Source organism: Xenopus laevis, chromosome 1S (assembly GCF_017654675.1).
Source record: "Xenopus laevis strain J_2021 chromosome 1S, Xenopus_laevis_v10.1, whole genome shotgun sequence".
In the NCBI taxonomy this organism is placed as follows: Eukaryota; Metazoa; Chordata; class Amphibia; order Anura; family Pipidae; genus Xenopus; species Xenopus laevis.
Genome location: NC_054372.1, coordinates 173,311,858 through 173,334,654, shown reverse-complemented (window position 1 = coordinate 173,334,654; position 22,797 = coordinate 173,311,858). Strand labels below are relative to the sequence as shown.

Genomic DNA, 22,797 nt, shown 5'->3' with positions numbered 1-22,797 from the left:
AAAGAAGCTCTGCGATTTTTTATTTTATTTTTTAAAATACATTTATAGGCACCCGAGGGCCACCCCCCAAAACCTGCCGCCCTAGGTGCCTTAATATAAATACGCCCCTGGTGTTTACTTGAGATGCTAGGGATTATTTTGCATCCCAGTCTAGTCCTGTGCCCATAGCAGGAAGGTTTATTTTCAGCACTATGATAATAATTGCAGCAGGAACACTGGAAAGTAACAGCGCACCCATTGCTATAACATCCACAGTATTAATCACAATACAAAATAGGTGTCGCCATAGACAGTGCACATGAGCGCCATGCAGTGTGGCGCCACTAGGTGGCAGTAGTCAGTATTCAGGCCGCTATAGAAGACCAAAACAGGAAGTGATTTCGCTAGTAGAGCTGCTGCCTATTCCTGTCCCTGGGAAGTGGTGCTGCGGTGCGTGTGTGCTGTCCGTAGATCCGTTCTATAGATAGAAACGACTGGGCACCTTCAATGTGAAAGCTCCCGTTTATTACTCCGCCATGGTGCGGCACGGAGAGTTACCAACCGCGGAAAGCAGCGGCCCCGGTGAGACATTACAGCAGGACGTCTTGCAAACTTCCTCGGGATGGGAAAGTCCCGAGGGGTCTCCTAAAGCTTTGCCTCTTCCCCAGGACTCAGACTCCGCATTAGCCCCATCGGGAGACACCACAGCCGCCCTGTGCCTCAGGGTAAGGTCCCTGGAAGCTGAGCTGGAGACCTGCCGCCAGGAGCTCCGGGAAATCCAGAGACGACTGAGCCAGAGCGAGTGGCTGCACCGGAGCACCGAGACTCACAACCAGGAGCTGCAGAGACAGGTGGGTGAGTGTGTAGCCGCCCATACACTTACTCATATTGTCTGCAGCGACTACATTATATGTGATCAATCTGTTTTTGTGTAGTGACCACGTGATCTGGCCAAACCTGAGCTTGCTGCGATTGGACTGTCTTAAAAATGTCATTTATAAACATCGAGCAGATCTGTAACCGAGGGAGTAAATCTAACAACCAATTGCTTTCAATGTCCAACTTGCAGCTGGATGAAAGAAGTTTATCACTGGTTGCTATGGGTTACTGCTAGGGTACTGCTGGTATTTTACCAACCTAGCCAGTAAAACACTTGCCAAGGCCGGGGCCGGTATTACAAATTTACCCATAAAAAAATCCCTTGGCCCTCCAGCAGAACTTAACTTTTCTTCGTCTTCGTGATGTGACCCCGCCCCTTTTGTGGCACGACACCGCAGCGCCGCCCTTTTTGCATCACTGCCCTCCCTTTAGTTCCCGCCCCCAAAAGGTGACAACCCTACTTACTGCTAGGGTTGCCACCTTTTTTTGGAAAAAAATACCGGCCTTCCTATATATTTAGATTTTTTCCCTATTAATAACATTGGGGTCCAGCATCATTTTTACCGGTCAGGCCAGTAAAATACCAGCCAGGTGGCAACCCTAGTTACTGCCCAGGAGCAAATTTACTCACTGTTTATATATAAGCCCTAGTATTTGTATGGCCAAGGGCAGCCATTCACAGCTAAGAACACACCGGCCAACTCGTACAGAACTCTTATCACCTGAAGCAGGGATCCCCAAACTTTTTCACCTGTGAGCCACATTCAAATGTAAGAAGGGTTGGGGAACAGCATAAGCATGAAAATAGTTCCCGAGGATGCCAACGAAGGGCTATGATTGGCTATTTGATAGCCCCAGCCTACAGAAAGCTCTATTGGCAATACAACTAGTTTTTATGCAACCAAAACTTGCCTCCAAGCCTGGAATTCAAAAATAAGCACCTGCTTTGAAGCCACAGGAAGCAACAGCGAAGGGGTTGGGGAGCAACTGGTTGAGGATCACTGATCACTGGGGTCACCATACATGCACAGATATCTGCTAGTAATGTCTAAACTGACCGACGCAAGTGTGGCCAGTTATGATAAAGGCGACCTGATAATTCACTTCATAACTCTGCCCCTGCCTACATCTCTGAGCTCCTCTCTAGATACTCACCCAACCGATTACTACTCTCCTCTACTGACCTGCTCCTCAACTCTTCTCTCATTACCTCCTCACATGCTCACATTCAAGAAGTTGCAAGGGCTGCACCCTTCCTCTGGAATTCTCTCCCTCAGTCTGTTTGACTTTCTCCCAACCTTTCTGCTTTCAAAAGATCTCTTAAAAACACACTTATTTAGAGAAGCCTACCCTTACTCTGTTTAGCTACCAAGTGCAATACCACATACAGTACTACATCTCTCACCCACTTAATTCTGATCTTGCCCATTCCCACACCTTGTGTCTCATTCCCTTCCCCTTTAGATTGTGAGCTCTTTTGCACAGGGCCTTTTGTACCGGTACTGGTTGTTATGTATGTAACACTGTGTGTTCTATACACATAGTTAAATTGGGTTGAAAAAAGACAAAGTCCATCAAGTTCAACCCCTCCAAATGAAAACCCAGCAAACATACACATACCCCTCCCTACTTTTAATTAAATTCTATATACCCATACCTATACTAACTATAGAGTTTAGTATCACAATAGCCTTTGATATTATGTCTGTCCAAAAAATCATCCAAGCCATTCTTAAAGGCATTAACTGAATCAGCCATCACAACATCACCCGGCAGTGTATTCCACAACCTCACTGTCCTGACTGTGAAGAACCCCCTACGTTGCTTCAAATGAAAGTTCTTTTCTTCTAGTCTAAAGAGGTGGCCTCTGGTACGGTGATCCACTTTATGGGTAAAAAGGTCCCCTGCTATTTGTCTATAATGTCCTCTGATGTACTTGTAAAGTGTAATCATGTCCCCTCGCAAGCGCCTTTTTTCCAGAGAAAACAACCCCAACCTTGACAGTCTACCGGCTCTACCCTCATAAGTTAAGTCTTCCATCCCTCTAACCAATTTAGTTGCACTTAATCTCTGCACTCTCTCCAGCTCATTTATATCCCTCTTAAGGACTGGAGTCCAAAACTGCACTGCATACTCCAGATGAGGCCTTACCAGGGACCTATAAAGAGGCAGAATTATGTTTTCATCCCTTGAGTTAATGCCCTTTTTTATGCAAGACAGAACTTTATTTGCTTTAGTAACAGAATGACACTGCCCAGAATTAGACAACGTGTTATCTACAAAGACCCCTAGATCCTTCTCATTTAAGGAAACTCCCAACACACTGCCATTTAGTGTATAACTTGCATTTATATTATTTTTGCCATAACCTTGCATTTATCAACATTGAACCTCATTTTCCAGTTTGCTGCCCAGTTCTCCAACTTAGACAAATCACTCTGCACTGTGGCAGCATCCTGCATGGAACCTATAGTTCTGCAAAATTTAGTATCATCTGCCAAAATAGAAACAGTACTTTCAATGCCCACCTCCAGGTCATTAATAAACAAGTTGAAAAGCAAGGGACCTAGTACAGAGCCCTGCGGTACTCCACTAACAACACTGGTCCAATTAGAAAATGTTCCATTTACCACCACTCTTTGTAGTCTATCTTTTAGCCAGTTCTCTATCCAGGTACAAATACTATGTTCCAGGCCAACATTCCTTAATTTAACCAGTAACCTTTTGTGTGGCACTGTATCAAATGCTTTAGCAAAGTCTAAGTAAATCACACCCACTGCCATCCCAGAATCGAGGTCTCTACTTACCTTCTCATAAAAAGAAATTAAGTTAGTCTGGCAAGATCTATTACGCATAAAACCACGCTGGCACAAACTCATAGTATTATGATTTGCTATGAAGTCCATTATCTTATCCTTTATTAACCCTTCGAAAAGATTTCCTACCACTGACGTCAGACTAACTGGCCTATAGTTTTGAGGCTGAGAACAGGATCCTTTTTTGAATACAGGCACCACATTAGCAATTCAACAGTCTCTCGGCACTATGCCAGATCTCAATGAAACCTGAGAAAAGTAAAGAGGTTTGGCAATCACAGAGCTAAGCTCGCTAATTACCCTGGGATGAATACCATCTGGCCCCGCATGTTCTAGTTTCTTTTGAATTTCCTTATGTGTGAACCATGCATCATTAGTTGTATTTCTAGAATTGGGACTATTAAGAAGGAAACCTTCACTTAGTGGTTCCTCATTTGTGTAGACAGATCAAAGAGTTCAGAATCTGCGCTTCTGTGTGTTCTATATATCTATTTCATGTGTTTTCTTTGTATGAGCACATTAATTTTACAGCGCTGCACAATATGTTGGCTCTCTAAAAATACATGTTAATAATACTCAAACAAATCAATGACACATTAAATATGCACTTTGCACACTAGATAAATTGCCTCAGTTCTATGGACACTATTTCAGGAGCAGCAGGCACCCATGACTGAAGAGTGTTTGCATTCAGCAGCACTGTGTTATCAGACCTGAGGTGCAACCAGACCCCTGAGCAAAGTGTTCTCGCCATGAGCACGAAGGAGTGCAGGCTAGCACTTCTGTCAGAGTTCTTGTCTGTTATTTGTATTATGTAAGCTTTAATCTGAAGCAACTCCATATTCTTTGAAAAAGAGTTTGTGTAACTCTGCATGTATTTGGTAGCTCTTTAAGAATAAAGGCGGTGTTTTGCCATATGTCACTATTTTCCTTGTTTTTTTGCAGGTCAAGGAACTAAATAGAGAAATCCATGAGAGCAAGAGAGCAGAACAGACAGACCAAGAGGTACAGACAGATGACTACTATGCGTGGGCACAATCTGGTCAGTATAAGTTTTTTTAACAATGAACCCGTGCCCCTCATTACGAAGGAAAATATGCTATTTTTAATAGGGATGATTTGGGTTTTATGTGTATGGAACATTTTTCTTTTTAATTAAATTTATATTTTCACATGGGAGCAGCCATATTGCTTGTCCTTATGAGGCATTCTGTGTTCTCACTATAATTTCAGGGCAACCTTTTTTACATTTTGTTTGTAGACTGTGCTGTTATTAAATTTTGAGCAGAATTGCCGAACAGAGACAACTACCCTAAAGGTTGCCATACACTGTAACAGTACTGTCCGACTTCTCTGGTACTGAGGGACGGAAATCTTTCTGCAGGGACAATAATGGAAGCCAATGTTAGCCACTCCCTGTTTTTAAACATCACCCACTTTAAACCACACCCATGTTACCACAAGACCATGTCCGCATTAATTGAGACAGGGAAGCCTATCAGGATCACTTTAAGATGTGCTACATACAGTGACCCAGTGCTGGTGCCCCATCAGCATTTTGTATAAGGTACAGTACAGGGCTTTAGGGTTTGAACAATAGAAGTGTGAACAGTGCAGGGGGGGATTACATGTGTGAACAATGCAGGAGTTTACAGTCTGAATTTCAGGTTTAAACAATGCAGGGGCCAGTTAATCTCTGTAGTGATACCTTTTAAAGTTTACACATGGTAAGCAGACACAGCAGGCAGACTTTCATGTGCAGGGCCACACAAGGAGGGATCGGCCTGCAGTTGGATAGCACTGCACTTTAAGATCCTATTGTGAGGTGGGTGAACGAACGGATCTTTCTCCTGATATGTCCACCAGAGGCAGGGCAACATCGGGCTAATCTAATCTAATCACCTAGGGATTACAACGTGGGAATGGGAGCTGACGCAACGAGGGCTGCATCAACTAGCCAAATCAGTCCTCAATAGTGGGAAATCAAACCTGCCCAATCTATATCTATTTGATTTTTGGCTACATGTTGGTCAGGGAGAACTGTCGGAAGTAGGGATGCACCGAATCCACTATTTTTTTATTTGGCCGAACCCCCAAATCCTTCTCGATAGATTCGGCCGAATACCGAATCAGAATTCTAATTTGCATATGCATATTAGCGAAGGGGAAAACATTTTTTTTTACTTCCTTGTTTTGTGACATAAAGTCATAAGATTTCCCTCCCTGCCCCTAATTTGCATATGCAGATTAGGATTCGGTTCAGCCGGGCAGAAGGATTCCGTCAAATCTGAATCCTGCTGAAAAGGCCGAATCCTGGATTCAGTGCATTCCCTAGTAGGAAGGCCCCCAAGCTGCCAAATTGATTGAACGGTCAAATCGGCATCTTAAATCTGCTCATATATTGCCACCCTAACACCCCCCCCCCCCACTCCCTATATGGCATGAGTATATAACATTTAGTTAATGCAGTGTGCAAATTGAAATGTAGCTGCCAAGACTGGTACAAATGGCCATTGGCTATATATCCTTGTTAAAGAGCGCTTGGTTTTTAGTGTTCTTGTGCTACACCCAAATGAATCCAATAGCCATAAAAAACATCAAATAGTAACAACTTAACAAGTTGAGTACTGAAAACGGGGAGTTCTCGAGTTACATACATCTGACTTACTTATAACTCACACTTACATACAGAGGCTATTAGAGTAATATACTAGGGTTTGCTTGACTTTTATTAGCATTTAGCTTTAATAAACCACCTGCCCCAATCCCCTCTGGTGTGTGTTGTCAACCCAGGTTGCACAGAAAGGTAAAAATAAATACTATGTTAAGACAAAAATCTTCTGTCTAAGTTGCAGTTAATAAGTAAATGTATATGTTTCAACTTACATACAAATTCAACTTAAGAACAAACCCGAGTACTGCCTGTACTGTAATACTGTGGTGGGAAAATAGTTTAATTTTTCTTTGACAGTTTTGAGAATACTTTTTATACATGATGGAAATGGATGCCACCTTCAGCCTGTGAATGAATGTTTTGTCAACTAATCATAAATGTTTATTTTCTTTTATTAGATTCTTATTACTATTCTTCCAATGGAAATGATTCCAGTGGATTTGCAGTAGAAGTGTCAGAACAGGTCAGTGTGACAGAAGACAGCCATTCTTCACAAGTTGTAGCAGAAGCAAGGCTGTATGAAGCGGGAGCAAGCAGTGCTCCATGTGTGGGAGAAGATCAAGAAGAAACTGTCTACGCACAGCAAGCTGAGGTAATGTGTGCTGTTATGATATAATGACCATTTGCAATCCCTGTGGCAACAGCTTCATAGAACATTAAAACATTAAATGTTTTTTGGTGCAGCATCCCCATGTTCAATTCACTGAAGCTTGCTAGTCTAAGTTGCAAGTGGTGCAAAGTTTAGGGAAATCCAGGCATTCCAGAAAATCTACAGCAATTTGTGGTTTCAGACTCACGGGGGGTCATTTATCAACACTGGGCAAATTTGCCCATGGGCAGTAACCCATGGCAACCAATCAGATTGTTGCATTCATTGTCCTACTTGCAGCTAGCTTCAAAAAGCTAATCACTGATTGGTTGCTATAGGTAACTGCCCATGGGCAAATATGCCCAATGTTGATAAATGAGCCTCACGGTCTGCAAAATTGGATGGCTTCACTCAAACCATGCCAATTCACATGCTCTAAATCCATATTTTTAATTGGCCAAATACAAGTGCAATTAGACCACACTCTTGGATGGCCAAATTTCAGTTTGGTGAATTACTAGGCAGGAATATGTGCAGTAGTGGACATACCAATGATCTCACACATGTTGGCATTAGTGACCAGTTATTCCTTATTCATTATATGGAAACCCTATTATCCAGAAACTTACAATTAAGCAAAGGCCATCTCCCATAGACTCCAATCCAACAAAATAATCCAAATCTGTAATAAAACAGTACCTTGTACTTAATCCAAACTAAGATTTAATTAATGCATATTGGTGCCAAAACCTGCCTATTGGGTTTATTTAATATTTAAAAATTTTCTAGTAGACTTAAGGTATGAAGATCCAAATTACAAATTCTGGATAAAAGGTCCCATACCTGTACCATTTTCTGCAAAAAAATGCTGGCAGCTAGTGCTATGCACCCACACCAGGAGGTGTTGTTTAATCACATGCATGAGTTTAATTATAGAGCCTGCCTTGCTATTGTGTAGTCAATGCTCATGTTTATCATAAGCAAGATGGATCACTTAGTCTCATTTGCATGTCACAGTTATGTCACTGTATTGCTCCCTCCCAGCATGGGTGGCATAGCCCTGCTGGGAGGTGTGGGCATATAAAACTTTACATGTAGTAATCCATGTTTGCTCAGCATAAGTGAATAAAACTGATGTTTGTTGTATTTTTTTCTCTTCTATAAGGAAGAGCAGGGGTGCTCACTGGCAGAGAGCTTGAGAGCGACTGCAGAAGCTGCCTTGACGCAAACTGGATTTGTATATGATGAAAGCACAGGGATGTATTTTGATCACAGCACTGGATTTTATTACGATTCGGTATGTGTATGAGCTAGAACAATGTCTGTTTGTTTATTTATTAAACACAATTTGCTCAGGCTGTTTGCTTTTTATAACTGAAGTTATTTTGTATCATAAAGGAGTCCCAGCTATATTATGATTCTGCCACTGGTATATATTATTACTGTGATGTGGATAGTGGCCGCTACCTATTTCATTCCCGAGTGGATCTTCAGTCATTCACTGATACAAACCCTCGGACAACCAGAGATAAAAGAAGCAAGAAGAAGAGGCGAGATCCAGCCAGTATGGAGAAGGTCTGTAGTACGACTATTTCTGCTTTTTCTCAAAGGGTTTAGAGCACCTCCAACTAAAATAGAGCTCTGCTAAGCAGTCTCCTAATAGACTTTCTCATGAAGCCATTTTAATATGTTTAAATGCCTGGGCATGTCCTGACAGGTATAAAGGGCTGCTGAGTCTGTGGCCCAGGGGTAAATTTAGTATATAAGCAGCTTTTCCAATGGGACTTGCTCTACCAAGCTGTGCTCACAGGTGAATGGAAGGAGCTGCATCTGCCCTTGTCAGCACAACTTTTTCCACCATGGCTCCTCTTGCTGGAATGTGAAAAACTGTAACTTGAACCAAAATAAGACCCATTTTGCCGTTGAAACGAGAGCACATCATGTTTTTTTTAATCAACTTGTTGGTCAGCTTTTTATTTAAAGATGGACTTTTGGTCAGGTTATCAAGGTTATGGGAAAAAACCCTGTACCCCCCACCCCACGTAGACCTCCCTCCTTCCTCCCCCCAGGCTAACTGCCCCCTGTGGAAATGACCCATACTTTATACTTACACCTCGGCGCAGATTCTGCAAGCGGAGTTCCACGCATCAATCTTCCGGGTCCTTGGTAAGCTCACTAGGAGATTGGTATTTCTGCGCATGCGCAGTTGGAGCAGTTTGCCGGTTTCGACAACTGTGGCGTTACACGGAAATTGCCAATGTCCCAGTCAGCTTACCGAGCTAATTGTAAGAAAGCTGCAAGTCATTGGTGCCACTCTTAGCATTTTCCTTGAACATTGTTCTATTTTGGGCTGTTATTCCTTTATATTATAATGTCAGTTATTCATTATTTATGTTGAGATGGCAGTTCTAGGGGAAATTGTTTGCTCAATTTTTTTCTTTAACAAACCTTCCATTTAAAGGATCATTTCCAATTTTATAACTGCAGCGCAGTCACTTCACCCTGTTGTTGGTTTTATTCACTCTAGTTACTGACCTCTTTTTGTAACCTTTGAGATATATCGTTTCTGGATAGGGATGCACCGAATCCAGGATTCGCATCGGTTAATAGTGCTGCTCCAGCAGAATTCTGCACTGAAATACATTTCTCAAAAGAGCAAACAGATTTTTTTTATATTTAATTTTGAAATCTGACATGGGACTAGACATATTGTCAGTTTCCCAGCTGCCCAAGTCATGTGACTTGTGTTCTGATAAACTTCAGTCACTCTTTACTGTTGTATTGCAAGTTGGAGTGATATCACCCCCTCCCTTCCCCCCCCAACAGAACAATAGGAAGGTAACCAGATAGCAGCTCCCTAACAGCTGCCTGGTAGATCTAAGAACAGCACTCAATAGTAAAATCCAGGTCCCACGGTGACACATTCAGTTACATTGAGTAGGAGAAACAACAGCCTTCCAGAAAGCAGTTCCATCCTAAAGTGCAGGCTCTTTCTGAAAGCACATGACCAGACAAAATGACCTGAGATGGCACCTACACACCAATATTACAACTAAAAAATAAATACAATATGCTGGTTCAGGAATGAAATATTGAAATGAATTATTTGCAGTATAACGACACCATAAAAATCATGACTGACTCCCTTAAATATTATTCACACACAAGCACAAACACACATGAAATGATTCATTATCTCCTTCTCATTTGCACATATATAGTATCAATAACTAGCTGTATAAAAAATTTTTACTTCCTTGTTTGTGTGACTAAAAGTCACGTAATTTATTTTTTATTTTTTGGATTTGTTTCGGCCAGGCTAATAGAATTCATCCAAATCGTGATGAGAGAGGCTGAATCCCGAACCGACTCAGTGCATCCATGTATATTATATATATAAAAATATATAAAATAAATGTATTTTTTTTGTCTTGTTCTGGAAAACCTCAAAGGCCTGCTAAGTCAGCTGATTTCTCAAAAATGCTACTGTCTTGTTACATTTCCTTTAAGGATACAGAGAAAATAGAAGGTGATTCAGTAATTCCTGAAAGGGAAGATTTGGCTGCTGAGAAAAAGAAAGCTAGGATGAACAGTTCAATAGAATCTTACGAAAGAGAGAGGTCGTCCTCAGAAGAGAGTGATCCTGAAGAGGGAGAAATCACTGACTCTGACAATGAGAAGGCTTCCAGTGATGACAACATGTCAAGTGGACTTAGCATAACTTCCCACACCTCAGAGCCTGAAGGTGAATTTATGCAATTGCAGGCAGACACATGATTCTTTGCAATATAGCTGCAAAAATGGGTCCTATGGGAAACTATATTTATAAGACATTTAGTAAAATAATTAACCAACATTTTAAAAATTATATTTCTTGTGTTTTAGTAGTTTAATAAATATTTTATAATATATATTTACCCCCAAAACCTTTTTTAAATGTCTGTGTAACTAGAAGCCATGGGATCGGACTTGGACCCTGAAAGTTATACCAAAGTACCTTTTGCAACAGTGAAATATATAATCTGAACCATTCTTTTCTTGAGGGATAAAAAAGGCAAATTCACCCAAAGTTGACACTGTGTTAGGTACTCTCCAATGAATTACATTTCTAAGTTTCTTCCCTGAGCCTGTTCCCTTTTTAGGAAGAAAATGCAAAGTATGAGGGGAAAAAAGTAGCACTGTATGCCTTTTACCAGGCATCCCTTGCTCATTAAAATGTGAACATTTGGGACACCTGGGAACAGTAAGGCATATGGGAGCACTGTGCTACTTCTTTCCTCGAGGCAAGTGCAAGTTTCACCAATGCTTCTCCTGTTATCTGAGCTAGTGGCATTTTAGTTAGGAACTCTCTACAGTTTTTTTCCATGGAACCTCTGATTTTTTTTTTTTTTTAAATACAATGCTCTAAATACATTTCTCCTAATTATATGTAGATGCAGTGAGTAACTATATCATTAAGCACAGTGTTCTGGGACAGGGGTCATTGCTTGTAGACAGCTTTGATAAATGCGTCAATTCATTACAACTCCTGAATGTAAAGTATGTGTAGGTTTCACACTGTGAAGAAATGCAATAACCACATATGCCTACACAGGTATACAACATAATTGAGCAATTCTATTACTGCCCTTTCTGACAAATACATTTTGCCTAGCTACATGACGCAGTATAGTTCATATGACACACATTGCTTTTTTGCTGCACTTTTGGGGCCACATTATACTTATGGAGCACTATATAGAAGTCTTATCCATAAACCTGATTTGATACTGACATCTTTGTCAGTCTTTGTTCCTTTACACACACTCCAGATGTCTGCCATGATCTTCAGCCTACAGTCTACGTGTTCTATTTTAATACATAATTAATATCATCTGTCTTTGGCTTTCTATTTCCCACCCTAAAATGAAAACAAAATTTGGCAGATTAATGCAGTGGGGCTCATTTATCAACACTGGGCAAATTTGCCCATGGGCAGTTACCTATAGCAACCAATCAATGATTAGCGTTTTAAAGCCAGCTGCAAGTAGAACAATGAATGCAGCAACCTGATTGGTTGCCATGGGTTACTGCCCATGGGCAAATTTGCCCAGTGTTGATAAATAAACCCCACTGACATCACAAAATATAAATATATTCTGGGCTTTATCTTGCGTTATATTTTACTGATTGTAAGTTGCCCAAGAACGGTATTTAATCCATTTAAACCTTTTTATAGACCTGGAAAGAATCTGGCCTCCTTGTATTAGAGTAACTGTTGTCCGATCGCCAGTACTTCAGACGGGAACCCTGTTTATTATCACTGCAGATAAAACTGCCTCCATTGGAAGGTAATTGCTCTAAAAATTTTATATTGGGCCAATAGATGTACAATCGCCTGGATTAAAAAATGATACACAGATCTTTGTTTTATTGTGTCACATGTTTGTGTCAAATGGTTTTCTCACTTCTGTAGATTTGCTTTCATAGACTTTCTCTGTCCTAACTACAGTACTACAGTTAGGTTTAATTTGAATGGCTTTTATTGGCTTTATTTGTGTGTATGTGAGTTTTTGTAGCCTTCACTTATATTGTTATTTTTTTTTAAGAGAAAAAGATTTGGGGCATACAATCCGGATTCCAGAGCTTGGCATCAGTAAAGTGAGTATACGGCTTTATATACTGAAAGTTGTTTTGCTTTCCTGTCTTTGTACATTAATCAGAGCAGCCAAAACTGATGGTCTTGAGTTTAGCTTTAAGAACTGATATGTGCCACATTTTACTCCAATATGTAGGAATTTGCTTTATATTATTAAGTATGGCAAAATGTAGTTCCATCGGTTTTTAAGGGGATAAACGTCAATTTTGATTGGGGGGTTCCCTGTATTGCCCACCCTCCCATTTTCCAAACTGCAGCAAAGAAAACTCCCTTTCAGAGTTGTGCAGTGCAGTTGCAGTACACAAGCAGCCTGTTATGGCAGAAACAACCCTGTTGTGTAACTGCAACTTCAGGATTGGTACAAGAAGCAGATGATCCTTTGGGGTTTCTTTCTTTTAGTTGGGGAGAGGGAAGGAGGGGGTAGTACAGGAGACCCCTGATTAGTTCTAGCTTAAAGGAAAGTAACATCAAAAAATAAGTGTTTTAAAGTAATACAAATATAATGCAGTGTTGCCCTGCACTGGTAATGACCTATATGTAACTTTTAATGTACATTCATATTTTAAAAAGTAGTTTTTTAGTGTCAGTATCACTTTAAAAAGAGACTTCTGCAACACTAATCACACTACTATCGCTCAAACTAAAATGTATCTGAACTGAATCCACTTCTTTTTAGCTACTGTACGCTGAACCTACATTTTCCCCATACTCTTTCCTTAGTTTCATGCAGAAGTGTACTTTGATCATAACTTACAAAGCTATGTACTTGTCGACCAAGGCAGCCAAAATGGAACAGTAATAAATGGCAACCACATACTGCAGGTAAGCATACTGTGAATACATATCAAAGTGTACCAACAGTTTGCCACAGCTCTGATCACTTGTATAGGACTTTCAGAGATCTCCTTGTGGTGTACTGTCCTTGATATAAATGTCCACACCCTGATAATGCTCTTTTCTTATGTGGAAATACTGTAGATTGTGTAGCAAAACCATAAAGCTTTGTTACTGCATGCAGTTAATAAAGCATATTTAAACAGCCAAGAACAGGTTAACACACATTTACTTTCTCCATGAATTATTAGGCGTTATAGTGAATTCATCCGTAGAAAGGGTATGGCTTTGTTCCTATGGCAAAAATTCAAACTGCTCACGCACACCCAGTAGAATACTAACCCTGGTGCTCGGGGAAAAGGGCTTCGGCAAACCACGACAATATGAAGAAAAGAATTCACCGGCACACAGGTATTGCTGGCAGGGTGAAAAGGGGTTGTTGTTTTCGGGGACAACCCCTTTATCAAGTATGCTTGATAAAGGGGTTGTCCCCGAAACGTTGCATGTCGCACTATTAAACTTTAAAGCAAGGGCTTTCACCCTGCCAGCAATACCTGTGTGCCGGTGAATTCTTTTGTTCCTATGGCACAATTAACCTTACAATTGCCTTGAGGCATCTCAGGACCCTCCATTGCAAAAGTGTTTGGACCCTAGTGCTGGTAGCATAATGCTAAGGGTATTGGTTTGCATCAGCAGGTTCTGGGCTCTTTGTTAAAATGGAAGGGAAAATGAATTGTACAAAAAACAGGCAAATGTTGCAAGAGAACCTATGTCAAGCTGCTGTAGAACTTAATCTTGGGAGAAATGTTCACTCTCTGCAGGGCAGTGATCACAAGCACTTATACCTGTTGGAACACAATTAGCCTAAAAGTCATGTAATAAGGTGGCATATCTGAGGAATAAAGGCGTAGTAACCTGCAAAAGATCTAGGCTTTTTGAAAATTCAATTAATTTTAGCCTTTACTAGTCACTACATCTTTGTGTCACCTTATATAACTTTCAGGCTAAAGCCCTACAAAAGGTAAAATAGCAAAAGTAAAAAAGGCTAGAACGCAAAACTAGCTGCAATATTGTTTGTTTATTAGCACATGTTTCAAGCCTAAAGGGTCTTTGACAAAATACCTATTATTAATGTGCTCCGTAGACCAGCAACCTACTCAGTTATTTCCCATTCATTTCTGACATCCCTGCTGAACAGCCTTTTTTTCTATGTCACAGCCTAAAGAAGTCAGCCAGCCTTGTGTGCTGCAACATGGCGATGAAGTAAAGTTTGGAGAAACTGTGCTTTCTTTCCATGTGCACCCAGGCAGCGAAACATGTAATGGATGTGAACCAGGGCAGGTCAGAGCCCACCTCCGTCTGAATAAGAAAGAAGAGCATTCAGGTAACATAATTATTAAAGTGGACCTGTCACCCAGACACAAAATTCTGTATAATAAAAGTCCTTTTCAAATTAAACATGAAATCCAATTTCTATTTACAACAGCATTTATAGCTGTTGTAAACTCATTTAAAGATCTCAGCTGTCAATCAAGTATTGTCTGCCCCTCCTCTATGCCTAGGCCTCACTTTCCATTCAGCACTTCCTAGAATTTGCTGCTCTCCTCACATTCCCCCGTTCTCTTCACCATTTAATTGTGTAACCAGTACACAGGGATGGACATCAGGTCCCCCATTCTGGTGCACAAACAAGATTCTGAGATGATACAAGGCTTGTCTTAATAACTGTCCACAAAATGGCTCCTGCCTGCTATAATTATGAATTCCCAGACTGATGGAAACAAGATTCAAATAATTTATATAGTGTAATTAGAGTAATTTATTTCTTCTTAAAGGAAAACTATACCCCCAAAATGAACACTTAAGCAACAGATAGTTTACATCATATTAAGTGGCATATTAAATAATCTTACCAAACTGGAATATATATTTAAGTACACATTGCCCTTTTACATCTCTTGCCTTGAGCCACCATTTCGTGATGGTCTCAGAGATCACCTGACCAGAAATACTTCAACTCTAACTGTAACAGGAAGAAGTGTTGAAGCAAAAGACACAACTCTTGTCTGTTAATTGGCTCATGTGACCTAACATGTATGGTTTGTTTGTATGTTTGTGAGTACAGTGAATCGTACGATCCCAGAGGGCGGCCCTTATTTTTTTAAAATGGCAATTTTCCATTTATGATTACCCAATGGCACATACTACTAGACAAGTATATTAATATGAAAATGGTTTATTTACATGTAGCAGGGTTTTACTTATGAGCTGTTTTAAGCAATATCATATTATAGAGACCTACATTGTTTGGGGGGTATAGTTTTCCTTTAAGTGATCAGTGAGTAAAAATAGCACATTGTAATATTTTGTGATGTTACGGAGAAGAGATTTTGCCTGAGCTCTCATTTCTTTCTGTGCATTAATGCTGGACACAGATGGGTTTTGGAGCAATAGGGTTAGTTGGCGGTGTGCTAAACTGTCCAATTACATGGTTAGTACACTAGTTGCTCGGGTTCGGGTTGAAATTTGGCCAACCATTGGGGGTTAGGGTTGGGTGTGGGTCAGATTGGGGAAGTACACTCCTCAGTTCCTTGTGCAGATTCCCTGTCTTGGAACATATAATCTCACCCACAAGTAACATACAGAGTGGGATAACGTGGGCACGGGTTGGGCACGTGTCCTACAATGGCAACATTTTGCAGGTTATGATTGGGCGCAGGTTAGGGTCGGTGCGGGTTAAGCAGTAAAGTCTTGCAGGATAGGGTCATGGTAACATAGTAAGTTAGTTTGAAAAAACACGTCTATCAAGTTAAACCTTTTAATTTTTAACCTTTTAACTCTATTTTAACCTTTCATTGTTGATCTAGATCAGTGATCCCCAACCAGTAGCTTGTGAGCAACATGTTGCTCTCCAACCCCTTGGATGTTGCTCTCAGTGGCCTCAAAGCAGGAGCTTATTTCTGAATTCCAGGCTTGGAGGCAAGTTTTAGCTGCATAAAAACCAGGTGTACTGTCAAACAGAGCCTCAATGTAGGTTGACAATCCACGTAGGGGCTACCAAATGACCAATCACAGCCCTTATTTGGCACCCCAGGAACATTTTTCATGCTAGTGTTGCTCCCCAACTCCTTTTACTTCTGAATGTTGCTCACGGGTTCTAAAGGTTGAGGATCCCTGATCTAGAGGAAGGCAAAAAAACCCCATCTGAAGCCTCTCCAATTTGCCTCAGGGGTAAAAATTCCTTCCTGACTCCAAAATGACAATTGGACCAGTCCCTGGATCAACTTGTACTATGAGCTATCTCCCATAACCCTGTATTCCCTCACTTGCTAAAAAGCCATCCAACTCGGGTGCAAGTTTTTCTTGACCCGCACATCACCAGTTTCTAGCTCCAACTGAAGTAAGCCTTTTTGCCCCAGTTGTCAAAACTGACAACTGGAACCTGACGTTGACAATTTCTATGTGTTTTAACATATTTCTGTTTGTATATGTTTTAAAAGCTGGTCCAATACTGACAAAGGAGGGCAAAGAACTGCTACGGAAACAGGGACTAAAGAAAATCAGAGCAAAATATGGATTACAGGTAAGTGATTGTGACATGATAAATCTGAAGGACTTTTCCTTTTATTATTTTGGAGGGATCTGCACTGTGAAGTTATTTGGTTATCTAATAAGAATACCCCCTATTTGTATATGCTTTAGCCTTATAAAAATGAGGGGCTGCTGTTACACTAGATACGATAAAGATATTCCATTTCTTTTGGGGTTTTCCCTAGTATCTATAAAAGTGTTCTTTGCTCTGTTTTCAGACTTTGAAAGTTGTTTTGTGTTGTGTTACCAATGATACGTGCATGGGTCTGTGGCCTAGAGGTCACCTTTTGTCACTATAAATGAGGACATGGAGAGCTGAACACAGGGCCGTCTTTAGAAATCACGGGCCCCGCCCACTTCGGGCCTTAAAGCGCCACCCCAGATCACGCACACTCCACATCACAGTTAAGCTCCCCATAGATGCAACGATTCTTCTTGCCGAACGACCGATTTTAGGGAAGTCTGACCAATCCTTCGAAATTATCGTGTGGTTAGTGGTATTCGAACGATCGTACATCTTACGATTTTTCGGCCGACATCTGTCGGGAAATTGATCGGCCAGTTCAAAAAATCTTTGTCGGTGCCAGTGCAGGGCCAAGCAGGCAGCTCCCCTTTGTTTTCCTGGCAAATTGGTCTTTTTAGTTGATGGTAAATTCATACGATCGTACGATCGTTCTGAGAAGATCGTGGTCTCATGATCAGGATCTGATCTTTTAAAAATCTCAACATCTATGGCCAGCTTTAAAAGACCATACAGAAATCAGCGCTAAAAAAGGTAACCCTTCCCACACAAAAGTTATAAAAAGCTATTGGGGACCAGATTAAAAAAAAAAAACATTGGCGCCAGGGCCCCCCATGAAAGTTTTTTTTTTTTTTAAAAAAAGCATTGGTGCTAGGGCCCCCCTTACAAGTAAAAAAATTGGGGCCCAAAGAACATTTTTTTTTTTAAAAAAAAAAACATTGGCACCTGAGCCCCCCTTACAAGTTAAAAAAAATTGAGGCCCCAAAGAATATTTTTTTAAAAAAAACATTGGTGGCAGTGGTCTATAGAGTATTAAAATAATACATTGGTGGCCAGGGGATTAAAAAAAAACACACATTGGTGTTCAGTAGAATTGAACTTGTGGCTTCAGGACTTCAACTCTGCCTCCTTACGTGACTTTGGGGTTTTTTCGCCGCTTCAGGACTTCAGTTTCGGCTGTTTTTGTGACTTCAGTCTTTTCGCAGCTTTTGTACTTCGGCTTTGTCTATTTTCGTGGCTTCAAGTCTTTTCGGCACTTCGGGACTTCGGCATTTCGGGACTTTAGCGCTGTCAAGGGGGGCCCAGCTCTTTCAAAAAGTCACTGCCGGGCCCCACTTCAGGCCCGGGCCTTTTACACCTTGTACCCCCTAATGGCCGCCCTAGCTGAACATGGAACAACCAATAAATAAGAGCAAAACTACAACCCCTTAGCCTGTACAAATAAATGGCAAGCACAATAAAATATATTTAGAGGTTAGTGCTCCATGATCATATGCAAATAATGTTGCTTTACTTTAAAGTAATGCAGAGTGAGATGTGCCTAATATGTCTATCTCTAATCTGCAAATGAAGAGTTTGTTTCAGTGGTAGAAACTCCAAAAGACGACGCAATAAACAACCTGCGTGATGTAGGAGCCATACGTTTGAGTGCTGCAGGAGGCACTGAACCTCAGACTGTAAAGTTTTGGGGTGATCTGACCTTTTCTTATTCTTCTCCAGAGTGCTGATTATGAAGACAACAAGGTTCTAACAAATCCAAAATACAAGGATAGAGCAGACAGACGGAGACAAGTGGTGGGTAGTGAAGGCACTTTCCACAAACAGGAGGCCCCAGCATCTGTACATGTGTAAGATTTGCGCTTTACCACCTGTGGAGTTTCAAGACGCGTTTATTTTGATTTCATTCCATCTCAGTGCTCTGTTTCCTTAGTAGTGAAGTGTTCTAGTTGTACTCTCAAAATAATGAAATAATAAGCACTCCTGAGAGTGACTCTCTTCTGCTTGCCAGGCAGAATACTGCAAGTTAATTTAAAGGTGATATTGCCACACATTCTGACCTTATAAATTATCTGACCTACCGGCCTGTGGGACAATTTTGTCCATCATTGTAAAACGGGCAGATTTTCAGTTGCACATCGGGGCTTCGAAATCCAATACACTAACTGACCAATTCTGGCCATGTGTGGGCACCATAATTATTATGTGTATTTGCTTTCCATTTATTAAAGGGAATGTCAACCTTAAGAAATAATTTTTTGCCTAATAGAAATCAAAGTTTTGTATTTGGTGCGTTTATGGTGGAAGACAAGTCGACAGATATTGGCAGATAACTTGGATATCGCTTGTAGATCGGGCTGGCCGGAAAACTTTGATTGGGCACTATTGTTTCTATTTGTATATCTGACAATTCAGATAATTGTGGAAAATATAATAATTGTTACATTTATGGCCACCTTTAAGCAAATGCTACTTTCCTTAGCAGTTGTTTTTATAAATAACTAAAAATATTCATTGCTTATTATATTCAATTTGGATTGAAAAGTTGCTTAGAAATAATTTTTTTTTTTATTATTATTAGGCAAATTTTTATTTTGGGGTTGACATGTCCTTTAGGACAAGGAATTACAGTATTTGCGTGGTTAGTTGTGAAGTCTCCGTTGATATGAGATGCTGTTATGGATCATAGCAAAAAGACTTTCTTATTGAAGTTCTGGTGGTGCAGTGTTTAGAGATAGCGTTATATATTACAAAATCTAAAAAGATGTTTTGCTGGATTTTTAAAATTTTGAAATTATTTTTTTTTGTAGTGAGATTAATGACCGCAACAAGGGCAGGAAAATGCTGGAAAAGATGGGATGGAAAAAGGGAGACGGCCTTGGCAAGACAAGTGATGGCATAAGGGATCCGGTAGGTTCCTAACATAACTGTGTAATTGAGGTTAGCCGTGCTAATAATGTGCCTTAAAGGGGTTGTTCATCTTTAAATGAACTTTTAATGTGATGTAGATGTGTTATTTACTTAATATGATGTAGATGAGTGATATTCTGAGACAATTTGCAATTGGTTTTCATTTATTATTTGTGGTTTTTGAGTTATTTAGCTTTTTATTCAGCAGCTCTTTAATTTGTAATTTCAGCAATCTGGTAGCTAGGGCCCAAATTACCCTAGCAACCATGCACTGATTTGAATAAGAGACTGGAATAGGAGAGGCCTGAATAGTAAGATGAGTAATAAAAAGTAGCAATACCAATACATTTGTAGCCTTACAGAGCATTTGTTTTTTTTAGATGGGGACAATGACCCCCATTTGAAAGCTGGAAAGAGTCAGAAGAACAAGGCAAATAATTCCAAAAACTATAAAATATATATAATGAAGACCAATTGTAAAGTTGCTAGGAAATGGACATTCTATGACATAATAACGTTACCTCATAAGTGAACCACCCCTTGAATAGATACCTCTCTTATTAGTGATGCTGATGCAAAGTGGTGGACTGTGGGTTCTGCTTTGGAAAGATATGAGGGGAGGACTGTGCTAGACAAGTGAGGTTTTTAGGAGTTAACATTTTGGAGGCTTTGGACTTCTGGACATAAGAAAAAGCAAAAATAAGCCCTGCATTTTAAAACCAGTTAAAATACATTTAGGGTAGTGGAACACTAAATGATTATTAGAATTCTTGTTCCAAGGGGGTCACAAATGCAGGACCACATGTTTCACCAGACAAGGCCTGATGCATAGCAGCAATTCCCACTGACTCTGAGTGGGGGAGAGAATTTCCTAGTGTGTCTCCTTCCCATTGATAAAAAAGCAAGAAATCATCCAGTGCCAGCCTCAAGGGTTACCATTGTTGTATGTGTTTGTACTGCTTACTTACTGTACAATTACAATTTTGAAAAACTCTTGACATGTAATGATATTCCTGTTCGCTAGAGAAGATGGATAAATATAACTGCTCAGACTCACCGCATTCGCACAACACTGCAGAATACTGAAGGGAAGAAGAAATGGCTCCGCACTCCGAGGTGTTTAAAAAAAAATCCAAATCTTTATTCGTCCATAGTTAAAAAGACAGGGCATACAGCATGACTTGACGCGTTTGGGCAGATGCGCCCTTAATCATAAGGCTATATTTGTTATGATTAAGGGTGCACCTGCCCGAAACGGATTTTTGAAACACCTTGGAGTGCGGAGCCATTTCTTATTCCCTTCAATATTCCTGTTCCCTACTTTGGTTCCCAGTGCAGGGTTATATGAACACACTTACTGTCCTTGCCTTTCAGGGTCCAGCTACAAACATATTTCTTGCCTCCAGATGAGTGCGTTGGCATTTGAGCAAACCTCCATGTAGGTGTTAAATCTATCAAGATGGAGGGGGGTGGGGGTGCTACTCGGCAGTAAAGTTTCCAAGGAACAGAAATATTTCTTGCTTTTGGAATATAGATACAGCTTGCATCATCTTGCCATTTCTTTCTGTTTTATCAACTACCAGATTCAGCTTCAGCTTCGCAAAAAGAAGGCAGGTTTGGGGTCCCAGAATCCCACCTCAATAGAAGATATCCAGTCTACAACACAAAACCAGAAGAACTGGGAAAAAGCTAGGGAGAGATTTGCAGAAGCTTTCCCCGACGCCAAAACAAAAAACGAGACCAAGAGCAATGTGACTTGGATAAAGGCCACTACAGAATAATGGCCTCCATACCAATGGTGAACGGGAACTGCTGTAAAAAGGCATTGCCTTGTCTTGCTTATATAACTGGGGAGATGGGTATGCAAAATACTGCTGTATGCTCCATCCCCTTCAGTTAATAAGTGTTGTGAGAAAGTACTAAGATCTGCTCCATCTGCAGTTGTTTGTATATTAATGTCCTTAGGGGAACAGGTCCAGTATATACTCAGGATGTATAATGCAGCTGCTAATGATCCCTGTTCTTTATCTGTAAGCCTCTAGAAATATTGGGAAAAAGTTAACCAGTTATGGTACTTAGGTTTGACAACTAAGGAGTCTGAGGAATGACCTTTTTACTGTTAGTTGCTTAAGTGTAGTGTATCTTTAGTTAGGCATCTAACCATCCATTTCTCGCTGGCAGCTAGCAGATTCTGGGAAGTGCAGTTTAGAAGCTGAAATGCAATTATGTGGTGTCTAGTTTTAGATTACATATATCAAATCAGGACTAATTTAAAGGAGAACTAAAGCTCAATTAAATAAGTTGCTAGAAATGTTGTACATTATGTTTTGGGTTTCTGTACCAGCCCAAGGCAACCACGGCCCTTTAGCAGTAAAGATCTATGTCTCCAAAGATGCCCCAGTAGCTCCCCATCTTCTTTTCTGCTTATTCACTGCACAAGCTCTGTGCTGCTGTCACTTACTGAGCTTAGGGACCCACTCACAATATACAGTACACATAGAATAGAAATCAATATAATGCTGATTAGTAATTAATACTAGGGATGCACCGAATCCACTATTTTGGATTCGGCCGAACCCCCGAATCCTTTGTGAAAGATTCGGCCGAATACTGAACCACATCCGAACCCTAATTGGGAAGGGGAAACATTTTTCAATTCCTTGTTTTATGACAAAAAGGCACACGATTTCCCGATTCGGGTTTGGCGGGGCAGAAGGATTCGGCCGAATCCTGCTGAAAAGGGCCGAATCCCGAACCGAATCCTGGATTCGGTGCATCCCTAATTAATACAGATAATTACTACATGGCAGCACAGAAACCAGTGCAATTAGCATCAGAATTTAATACTCATCTCTGTAGCATCAGCTT

At 40.5% G+C, this 22,797-nt stretch overlaps 1 protein-coding gene across 2 annotated transcripts; it reads left to right on the top strand.

Annotated features, from left to right (window-relative positions):
* Nucleotides 1-367: 367 nt before the first annotated feature.
* On the top strand, nucleotides 368-22,299 carry aggf1.S (angiogenic factor with G-patch and FHA domains 1 S homeolog). Of its 2 annotated transcripts, none has more exons than XM_041580517.1 (14): nucleotides 368-830; nucleotides 4,620-4,716; nucleotides 6,747-6,940; nucleotides 8,103-8,234; nucleotides 8,336-8,512; nucleotides 10,448-10,682; nucleotides 12,156-12,267; nucleotides 12,526-12,577; nucleotides 13,296-13,397; nucleotides 14,628-14,793; nucleotides 16,910-16,992; nucleotides 18,742-18,869; nucleotides 19,830-19,929; nucleotides 21,304-21,503. In XM_041580517.1, exons 1-14 carry the CDS (start codon nucleotides 516-518, stop codon nucleotides 21,337-21,339), a joined length of 1,929 nt encoding a protein of 642 aa, XP_041436451.1. In that variant the 5' UTR covers nucleotides 368-515; the 3' UTR covers nucleotides 21,340-21,503. The 2 variants fall into 2 exon arrangements, with proteins under 2 accessions (XP_041436451.1, XP_018099935.1); XM_018244446.2 differs by lacking the exon at nucleotides 21,304-21,503 and adding an exon at nucleotides 21,513-22,299 and having other exon boundaries at nucleotides 369-830.
* The last annotated feature ends 498 nt before the right edge of the window (nucleotides 22,300-22,797 follow it).